Source organism: Perissodus microlepis, chromosome 17 (assembly GCF_051167445.1).
Source record: "Perissodus microlepis isolate ML-2025 ecotype Zambia chromosome 17, ASM5116744v1, whole genome shotgun sequence".
Taxonomy (NCBI): domain Eukaryota; kingdom Metazoa; phylum Chordata; class Actinopteri; order Cichliformes; family Cichlidae; genus Perissodus; species Perissodus microlepis.
This window is the reverse complement of record NC_140477.1, coordinates 30,041,901-30,053,456: the sequence shown is the minus strand read 5'-3', so window position 1 is coordinate 30,053,456 and position 11,556 is coordinate 30,041,901. Positions and strand designations below refer to the sequence as shown.

Genomic DNA, 11,556 nt, shown 5'->3' with positions numbered 1-11,556 from the left:
TCATTTCTGTACTGAACAGTCATTTAAGATTAGTTAGTAAATAACAATTAGCTAATGTTGTTCATGAGACTAAAGTCATATCACTTTGGTAATGTAAATATAATATGGCCAATATTATAGTTATTATATTAATCGTTATTAGCTATTACAGCAGTGAACATGAACTCTGTGTCAAATACTGAGCCTCAGTACAGATTCAAGTTGCAGTTATTTATATGTCTTATCACCTTAAATCTTCACTCAAAGACAAGTATCTTTGACAGTGCATATATAGGTGTATCATATATAAGAGACAAATGTTGTTCCTTCAGTATGTTGGCATTACTAAATTTGGCTCATTGCTTACATATATTTATAAAAAGAAAATGTACAAGCTGTGATAACTGTTTCTGATAAAATGAAGAGTAGACTGATATATGAAATATTCCTTTATTGGGTGAGAAAATCAGACCATGTCATAACTGCTTTAAGTCATACAGAATAGATATCAGAGCCTTAAACAGGCTGACTTCTGCTAAATGGGTCAAACTGGGCAGAAAGTATACAAACACATAACATCCTTATAGAATATGATGTAACTCTATAGATCAACTTAGCTCAGAATATATAAAGCATATAAACAATTACAGCAATATGATGCAACAAACACAGCAGTGCTACTAATCCAAAATACTCAAAGCTTCATAGAACTGAAACAAACATTTATTTTTAGCTCCATTCTGCTGCTGATACATACTTTAGGTTTCTGAACATTAAACTTGTTGCTGCCTTTCATAGTGTGTAACTTGAAGGCCCTGAGTACTTTCTTCCACACTGAAAACACTGGAATGATACAATTATTTGAACATTACCTAATAAGACTGATTCAGGACAGACAATTAGTTATTTAAACTTTCCTAGCAGTCCTTCACAAACAGGGAACAGTCTGTCTATTCTCTCCATCTGTCAGCTGCTGCTGGCTCTTCCTCCTCCTCTTCCTCACACACTGCTGAGTTTGTCCTGGTGGATCATCAGGGGTGTAAAGCCTCACAGATGATGTGCAGCAGTGGGTCCCTCAGTCTGTCCTCACTCTGGACACTTGCAGTTGTCACACATGGAAATCAAATGTGTGATAAGCTGCAGGATTCAAACACAAGTGTAACTTATAAATGAATGTTCATACTTTTATTACACAATCAGAGAGAAAGAAACAGAGAGAGAGAGTGCAGGACAGACAGACAGGTGACAGTCTCAGGTGTATACACTGCTACAAACAGGAGGATTTAGTGTTTGTGTTATTACGAGTGCTAAACAAGAAGAGTTCCCAGATGGTACAGTGGACACATGTGTGACTCCTGTGATTAAAGCATCTTTCTTTCAGCTTAACGAGTGAACCGTCAGCTCGTTCAAACACACGTTAAAGTCCATTTGGCTCGACACCACCGAACAGAGGCAGCAATATAACATAGCTAACATTAACAGTGCAGTGAATCCTGCTTGTGCTGTGATATTCAGGACTGCAAACCGAGCAGCATCACTGACTTTCAGCTTGTTGTGTTTGTGGATATATGACTGACTTTAATTATCCACAAAATCATCACATTCTCTGTAAGATTAAAGTCAACTATTGAACGGCGTATATTTTGAAGTAAAGGCTTTAAAACCAAGTTAGTACAAACATCGCTAATGTCACATAACTTTCCCGACATGTGGCCAACAGTAATGTTTTAATGTTCTTCATTATAAAAACATTTGCGCATAAATAAGTGACATCATATTCAATACTTACTTCTGAAAGTTTACTCTTCGGTGGCTCCGCTTCCGCTGTTTTTTTTCGGCAAAATTATCCACACCGCCGCCGCGCTATGCATTCTGGGATATGTTGGGCCATGAAGGCTACACCGACCCATCCTTAAAATTCAGGGAAATTAAGGACGCATTTGAGGGCCGTATTTCGAGCAGCCTTTGAATTGGGACAGCCTTCGTTGTGTCGCTGTGACGTAATCGGCCTTAAAATGCGGCCTTTAAGGCTGCAGACCCCAAATCCGGTCATTGGTACTTCCTGGCTTGTGTAGTTACTAGGTAACAAGCTCAACACTGCCCCTAGCGTCCTGGAGCACTTCCGTTGTGTTTTGGAATTTGCATGTGTTTTGGGGTTTGCATGTGTTTTGGAGTTTGCATGTGTTTTGGAGTTTGCAAGTGTTTTGGAGTTTGCAAGTGTTTTGGAGTTTGCAAGTGTTTTGGAGTTTGTACGTGCTTTGTCTCTAGGGGCCACCGTACTCACTAGTATTGATTACAACACACCACAGGAGCTGCACACAAAAAAATCCACATTTTGACCTCAAAGGACATGATTGCATTTGCGTCTGGGATATTTCCCCTCTGCAGAAGCAACAGTTTTTTTTGTTTTGTTTTTGTTTGTAAAATAATAAAACTCTGGATACATACATATAAAACAGAAATTGTTCATTTTTATTCAAGGCAGCACAAACAAACCATACATTATAAAAAATATGCCACTAAAATATATGTGTGTGTGTGTATATATATATATATATATATATATATATATGTTTGTTAACACTGGACTAGCATCTGAGAAACATTAAGACAACAATTTACAACAAAGTATACTGAAAATTAAAATAGATGTAAAAACATACACGCACACACACACACACATGCACAAAAAGAAAATCGGCTTGTGTTGCATGTGTGATCCAACACACTGCAAGTCCTGGGACCACAAAAATAAAATTAGACATAACGGGCACATCACTGTGCTTCATTTTAGCCAAGACGGCACATTCAAAGACTAAAATCATGGCAACACGCACTGTTTCTTGCAAAAACACCATTAACCAGGGAAAGGAAATACCCAAAAGAAGGTAATGTTCACATTATCAAACAATATCAGGCAGTTGATTTGATACTGATTGCTCTGTTATTAACGTAGTTCTCTTCAGGCCTTAAAAATGTTAACACAGCTGTGTAGCATACAACATAAAATAACAGTGAAGAAACTGAGCAAGCCTGTGCACCACGTTTGACAGACTTTACTTCAGTAAACCTAATACTCCCATCCTCTCTTACTATCTGTACATGTTGGCTTGCTATGCCTGCTTTTAAAGTAAGTTACAATGTCCTGGAATAAAAAAAAGTCATACAGAGCTACATTGTTGCAGACACATATCCTGGCACCACTGGTGACTTTGACTAATTTCAGAACTTGAAAATAAACTGATTACAAATGTAACCTGGCTGACTGGAGATGTGGTGCTGTAATCAAACACACACACGCACACACGTTGCAGTGAGGTTATGTGTGGAGACTTCCTTTTGTGCTTGTGTCCATTACTGTACTGTACATGTACGCTATGGTTGTATCTGCATGCATCTGTGGTATGTCTGTGCAGGTGAATCTAAGCATTAAGACTGTACTCCTGCTTGTAGCAGCAGGGCCGGCAGACAGCGTTGACTAGGCCATTTCCCAGCTGTAGGAGACAGATGATGAACTCCAGCACTGCAAGGCCCAGTAAGACACACAGCAGAGTGATGTTCCACTCTATGATGTTAACCGGCTGAAGGCACCGTGTCCACGTTTCTGGCTGCAGAAGATACCTGGGACAGAGAGTAAGTGTGATTATCAAAGAGCAAGTCACAAACTGGTGAAGGCATAACTGATCCAGAAAATTAGAGCAAGTGCTGTTGCGCTACATTCTCTCCAGAAAGGCAGCAAAGACTCAAATGCAGAAATCACCCCAACCTGGTCATGGCAGATGGCTGCCCCTCCCTGAGCCTGGTTCTGCCTGACTTTTTCCTTCCTACTGTTGCGTATTTTTCTTAGGTGCCGTATTTTCCGCACTATAAGGCACACTTAAAATCCTTTAATTTAATTCTAGTTTTCACCTAAACACAATATACCATGTTCTGACTGAAATTTAAACGACCAGTGGGCAGCAGGCTATAGTATGGAGTGACATATCAGTGTCCATTGTAGGGGTTTATGTGCAAGTAAACCATCAACATTTACACAAATACAAGAAAACTGCCTCTGAATAGCTGTCCATTATGGATGAAAGGGTTAAGCACTTTAAGGAGACTATTGTTGTGATTTGGTGCTACATAAATAAAACTGAAGCGAACTGATAAACGAAGCAGACAAAATGTGATGAGTTGATTCAAAGTGTTAAATTAAAAGCTTTCCTACTCTAATTTTAAAGATGAGGCCTTAAGGGAGGACAGTGCAAGTGAGGGAGGTCATTTGTAGACTGAAGAATCATAATAAACTACCAGAGAGAGAGCAAAAGCTTTAAGAGTGGTCAAATCAACAATCTGGTTCTTTTTTAGAATAAATGAATGCACAAATCGTTTCAGCCTGAAAGGCCACCGACAATAACTAAAGTGTATGATACAACATTATTTATACTCCAGAAAAACATCAACTTTGCAACATCTAACCAATATCTTAATATATAGAAATATAGGGTTTACAGCCATGTGCAAACCGCTGGTTATGGAGCAAAAATGCCAGACTATACCAGTACATGGCTATACTCTCTGCTCAGCTTCAGCTAAATGCTGCAAAACTAATCGAACAGCACAAATGCACAGTGCAAATTTTCTCAAGATAACCAAACGGGATATTCTTCAACGGTCAAGTTAACTGATCTCATTCCAGCATGCTTTTCAGTTAATGGAGAAAAACGTGAAGGCAGAGACCCACAACTGAAGGTGACTGATCTTCTGTATTTTAATTACCTGATATAATACATAGTAATAATGCGTAAATAATAATGCATGTGATATAATCTCTTTTCACAGTTTCTGTGTAAAAGCGTGCTTTTAATAATCGTTCTTTTATTACTCAGTGTTGCAGCATTATAAGTTAGAGTTACAACTTACAGCTTTTTCAGCTATACTAGAAAGCTCAGTAAAAAATACAGTTGGTTTACTGTTTGTTTTGTTTTTATACAGGTATTTATATAAAAAATTACCTTTGTATTCAAAATACTGATAATCTTTCAGAAGACGTAAGAGAGCTGAAATAATAAACTGAATACGAAAGTGAAAAGCACGAAAGACTGCACAAGTCATTTCAAAATCTTACCTGAATACTTACTTTATGACATTTCATAGACAACATTAACTGATAACGAAACGCTATACCGGCAGGCATATGCAGGCATCTACATCTTCATACACAAAGCGCTAGGATGTATCCTTACCTGCCCTTTTGGTCTGCAAAGGGGTACGACCATCCATATGAGGTGAAGCATTGGGGGCCCTGCAGGAGTGCATACCCTGATACGATGAAACAGTAGGCAGACCCCACCAGACCGACCACAGCTGCCAACACTGACCCACACATCTACAGAGGAACAGCAGCACACAAAGGGATTTTTAAACACGTGCTTTCGTGTTTTTGTGCAGCTTTATTTCTGCCTGAATGAAAGCTGCTTCACTTATGCATTTCATAAATGAGATACGGAGGCAGCTGCTACACACACACACACACACACACACACACACACATGCGTAGCTGCAGCTGTGCCTGTGGCCTGAAGGGTGTGAGCCAAGCTTACTTTGTTGAGTGTTACCTAACAATGGGGGCCTTGTTGAGTTATCATAGCTGGCTTAGAATTAGCATTCAGTTCATAAGGACACAGTGTTGGGCAGCTTAAAAACTTTACCCTTGTAATCAAACAAGTAGTGAGAAAAAAAAGGGAAAACATTTAGATGTAAGAAAATGAAAATGGCAGCCAGCAGTTTGGAAATAACGGCCTGCATGTTGTGAACACAATTTTCTGTGCAGCACAGCGTCTGCTTTGTAGATTTTTAAGCATTATTTACAGCTTAACACGTCTCTTACCATTAAACTCTCATTCCAGCAGCAACTACATTTCCCCAGCGTGGTGAAGGCAACAGCTGGAACCAGCATCTAAAAGTACAGAAAGTATTTGTTATTTGTTTTATTGACCATTATTAACACCCAATGACAGCAATCTTTGCATTTGGTTACTAGGAGCTGCCAGAGTAATTCAGTGCTCTATACCAGCATCTCTACTGCCACCTACTGTTGATCACCGCTTACAAAAGTCAAATCCTGTGTTTCATTCATACAGCATATACCACAACGTTTTCTCAAAGAGCTTTACAATCTAGCCAACATGAGGCACACTCTATCCTCAAATGTCATGTTGCCGCACTAAATACTGTACAAATGTCACCTAACAACGAATCACATATATTCAACACAATCAGCGTGAAGCTGTAATGTTCATTCAGCTGTTAGTTTTTTAATGGGACTTAGTCTTAGAGCTATTCTTGACTTCATGTAGGTGGTGAAAAATGTGACTATTCTCCCTGAGATCCAAATTCAAAGTGACTTTAATGATACATATTGTACATTGTTTGACTCTGGTCCAAAACAAAATGGCCAACCTCCACATGAATAAGCCTGCTTTCTCTTCATTGCCCTAACAGAGAGAAACCGTTTGCTCTAGTTGGAGTTAATTAATAGTGCACATCAAACATAACTTTATGACAGACCCTTCTGCGTCCTAATGGTACGAGTAATTTGAGATGGGCAAACATGAGCACAGGCCATATAAAGTGCAGTGTGAACTGCGGCAGCTGCCACATAGTGTACTTGTGTGTACAACTCAAGAACTAAAGGCAATCCAACATCTGTTTGTTTCAGGAATTGACTTTTTATCTTCTTCATCCCTTATTTTCTGTCCTCCTCTTCCCTGTGTCGGTATCTTTTGCTCTCCTACTACATCGTAAAAGAGGAAAGGCGGTTCCCTTGGTTTAACACATTAACGTATGAACAGAAACAAAGAGAGGGATCAGAGTGTTGTTCCACATCCTGGACATCCCTCTTAAAGCCCCATCCTATAACAGAGGCAGCAGGGGAGGCTGACGACAAGCAGCGGCAGGAGGTGCACAGTGAGAAAGGAAGAGAAGGAAAAAGGAAGCCAGAAGAGCAAGGGAGAGGAAGGGAGTAACCCAAAAATAGATTATGCCCTGATTGGTTCAGTTTGCTCTTTGACTCTCAGCATTTGGTCATTTCCACAGAGAAAGATAAAGCCCAGAGAGGGAAAGACTGACACAAACTCAGACTAAAAATCATCCCTTTCTTAGACAAAGAGGCCCAAGATGGATTTTAGTCAGACTGCCCTTTATAAGTATTTTATCAGGCTTGTTTAAAAGTAATTACACTGAGAACCTTTTAGCAGTTAAAGACGTGACATATTACAGAGAAAGAGCAGGAAAGTGAGAATATACAGTGTAAGTCAGTATGGTTTTCAGGCTTCTTTCCTTTATTCTATGCAGGATTTAAAGGTTTAAATTTCTCTCTCTCATAACTTCACAGGCCTTCATACCATACTTTTTTTTAAAAAGGTTCAAAACCTGCCATAAGTGGTGCCTGTTTTTGAAAGCTTGAACATTTCAGTTAAGACCAAACTGAAAAATCAGAAACATAGGCAAGGGCGATAGTGGAATGCACAACATCCAGTCTTTATCGTGTTGTCCTTCACAAAGTCTTGATGCTACAACTTGTACAAACCCTGAGCACTTTCACAGACACTCTGAGCATATTTTTTCTTTACTCAAAATGTGCACGTGTTCTGCTGATTAACACACTTGGTCTTGTCTGGGGGGGGGGAATTACAGTCTCTCCTCTGTTCCTCCACAAAACCAAATTAAAAGAACGGCTCCGTTCTGCTCAGTCCGAGCATAAACCCATCAGATCAGCGGCATGCAGAGCAGACGGATTAACTGTGGATGCACACAAAACTCCATTGTTCTCACTGAGCAACTGCAAACACTCTGTCTGAAAGGTGCTGATGGGAAAACGACTAGAATTGAACAAACTTTTGACGTAAAATCAAAACTCAACCAAAATCCTCTCAACTACAACTAAACTAATTTAGTAGAAGTTAAAAGCAAGTTGAAAGCATAAATGGGTATTGACTAGTATCAACTTATCAACAAAAGCGAGGCTTTCTTACACATAGTGGCACTGCCACTGACTACATGTGCCAGCACCTGCTGCACTTACTGCTGAATGAGGGAGGCAGGAAGGTGACATAAGCATCCAGCAATTGTAATCACGCTTTTAAAGGATTTCATCTGCTAACTGGTAGCGTTTCAGAGTCACATGGTCACGGGCGAGAGAATGCTTCTTACACACGGCAGTGAAAATGACTCATGATAAACAATGGCTGGCTACAAATGAAAAGGAAATCTCACTACACTGAGAATCACTGAATTTCACCCTTTCACCTCATCTAAAGGAGATAGATACACCACTGGCATCTGTCCCAAATCACATTGCTGCCACATATTTTAAATTTTCCAGAGTACGAAAAAAATGCTTATTATATAGCATCCAAGCTGAACTTTTAGTAAAAGGACATTGAACTCTATACCATGTGATGTCACGATTTCAGTAACAGCTCATCAAATGGAACACAAATAAACCTTCAGACGCACAAGCTTCTAGTTTCTTCTTCTTCTCCACTACAGCTGCCAACCGTTGAAACAGCAAAAAATGAAAAAACAAACACTATTACGATCAATTATTTTGGAGAATTTGGACAGGGTGTTGTCTAAAACCTCAAACCTCAAAATGTCGTACATACAAAAAATATAGATAAATAACCAGCTAATTTTTCTATTATTGATTGCCAATTCTCCATGTAATACAAAGTATTAAATAAATGAATCTTTGAGCACAGTCACCACCATGACCGGAAGTTAAAAACAGATTCAACCTCCAGATATCTGATGATCCAATCAGACTTAAACCCTAAACTATAATGTTACAAATTAAAAATGACAGAAGATGATCAAAGAGGGTTTTTTTTTATTTTTTTGTACTCACCAACAGCCCCCCACCTCCTAGGCCACCAAAGTACCAGATGTAGCTGGCCAGGCGGTCCTGCTTAATGTAGGTGATTTCTCCCATGGGAAAGAGCAGCAGCAGGTTTGCCACAATACAGCAAAGGGCCAGAGGCAACAGAGCCAGGCCCAGAGACCTGGCAAAACCCACCGAACAACACATCGCTCACCCCCCAGAAAATCCACGCTCACAACCACAGGGTGGAGAGGAGAGAGCTAGAATGGGCTGAGGAAGGCAGAGACCGAGTGAAAGAGGGGAGGGAAGGGTCCGAGCAGCTGGGGAGGCAGGAAAGGAAAATAAGTGACAAGACCCTGGTGTTTGTGTGTGTGTGTGCTTGTGTGTGTGTGTAACTGCTAGTGTGTTAGATTTTCCTTCCTTTGCTGAGAAGGTTCTGCCATGACACGCGTATGAGGAAGTACACACTCACAGGAAGCTGGAGGGTGACCCAATAGAACTCTGGCACAAATATAATGAAGAAACCCACAAATGTGTGTGCGTGCGTGTGTGTGCGTGCGTGCGTGCGTGCGTGTGTGTGTTTCCCACAGCCTCTTAGATAGCAGGGTCTTTTAGAGCACTCTTATACTTACACAGCAAGGAGCCACTTTCCCTCACAGTGACTTAATCATAAGAGCAGATCCATAATCTGGGATAGTCTATAATATTTAGTTTTAGTGGGAAGTGGGACGTTTTAGTGGGAATCCAGATCGCTTTCTAAAAACCTGCAGGACTGCAAAGCACCAGCCTTAGCTGAGAATGGACTTTTTGAGTTTCCTACCACATCTATTTTGGTATTAGTTGGTATGTAAGGTGCTGCTCGAATTATTTTATTTATTGGTTAAAACTGCATGGTGGTGTCGATTTTTAGTATATCAGGGGAGTGGAAATTCCAGTCTTCCCATAATGAGAAAAAAATCCAGTTGAAAGTCTAAAAGAGGTGAAAACATATTCAAATCTGTGAACAAGTAAACTTTTTTTGTCATCGGACAACAACAGCAGTGTTTGTGTGATCGGTGGATGCAAAATGTGTATTAAAGGTTTCCACACTATAGGGTAGGCAGTCATGGCTTTAAAGCGTTTGATACAATTTACCTGTTTGTTTCAGGTAATGATGCCGTAGGTCTGCAGGTGTATATAGATCAATAAAGCATAATGTGACCTCTGTATGGATACATGTGTGTGTTTCAGATGCCCTCAACACTGTGAGCTGTTTTATAATCCAGCTGGAATTCAGCACATCCAGATCAACTGCAGGGTAAGCTGGTACTGACCACTAACAACCTGGACTAAAGAGCTGCGTCGATTCAGGCAGATTTTGTAAGACCAGAGCGTATGTTTGAGAGCAAACATGTGGTACCATGGTGGCTCCAGGGACTCTAAGGAGATCAACACTGAAACAAAGTCCAACATCGTTATTCTACAAAGAGAAATCTGTGCGGTGGATATGTGTGAACTGGCAGCTAAGTGGTTCTCAAGCTGTTTACCAACTTGCTGAGAGTTTTTCACGGATTTGAAGCCACAGCATGCACTGTAATTTATTCTGTCACTGTGCCTCTGTCTTTATGTGTTCTGTTTGTGTGTTAGACTGGGAGGCAGCAGGGCGTTTCCCAGGGGCTAAAAATTCACTAAAAGATAAAGCTCATACACAAATGTAAATCACTTCACCCTTCCTGCTTGAAACCAGGCACTGCAAACATGCAGAAATGGCTCACACTCTGAAATGCCTTTGAGATTCTGATAATTATGTTTATATATTTTGTTGCCTTGCACCAAAAAGGTCAGGCAATAAGCAAGTTCAGCTTCCAAGCAGGAAGAGATTTGTTGTGATTTTTGTGCCAAGTCACAACGTCTTACAAGAACAATGATTAAGAATCACCCCGAGCATCTCTACATCCAAGCCCTTTTTGAAACGTTTTCTTCTAGTTTAGTCCACTTGATTAAAATCAAGATAAGATCTCTATTAGGCTCTGCAGCTTCATGTTTTTACTCTCAAGCTCTACAAAAGTAGGTTTGAAAATAAGCTAATATATTGATTAAGCATAACATCATGACCACCTGACTAATAAACGAGTTGGTCCCTCTTTTCCTGCCAAAACAGGCCTAAACCATCGAGGCATGGACTCAACTTTCAGCAATTTGAACTACAGCAGGTCGTCTTTTGGATCGGACCACACAGGCCAGCCTTCGTACGTCACGTGCATCAATGAGCGTTGGCCACTGATGACTCTGCTGCCGATTCACCACTCATCCTTCCTTGGACCACTTTTGATAGATACTGACCACTGCAGACCAGGAACATCCCACAAGTGCTGTAGTTTTGGAGATCACAGTTTGTCAAACTGGCTCAAATCCTTAAACTTGCCCATTTTTCTGGTTCTAACACATTAATTTCAAGCACAAAATATTCACTTTCTTCCTAATATGTCTCACTCACTCACAGATGCCATGATGAAGAGATAATCAGTGTTATGTACGTCACCTCTCAGTGCTCATAATGTTATGCCTGATCGGTGTACTTCTACTCTAACAGTGTAAAAGCACAATTCATAAAATATGTTTTGTACTGCTGTTTGATTCTGACATCAGGGGCTAAAGCTGCAAGCAATTCAGAAACAACTATAAAATTAGAACCAAAGATTCAAACAGCAACTTAAAATAAATGTACACCT

The 11,556-nt window shown here is 40.1% G+C and overlaps 1 protein-coding gene across 1 annotated transcript; it reads right to left on the bottom strand.

Annotated features, from left to right (window-relative positions):
• Nucleotides 1–2,430: 2,430 nt before the first annotated feature.
• Nucleotides 2,431–11,449, bottom strand: tm4sf1 (transmembrane 4 L six family member 1). Its single transcript, XM_084909089.1, has 4 exons — nucleotides 8,873–11,449; nucleotides 5,852–5,920; nucleotides 5,208–5,350; nucleotides 2,431–3,600 (listed from the first exon to the last, which is right to left on the bottom strand). Exons 1-4 carry the CDS (start codon nucleotides 9,050–9,052, stop codon nucleotides 3,402–3,404), a joined length of 591 nt encoding a protein of 196 aa, XP_084765215.1. The 5' UTR covers nucleotides 9,053–11,449; the 3' UTR covers nucleotides 2,431–3,401.
• Nucleotides 11,450–11,556: the final 107 nt, after the last annotated feature.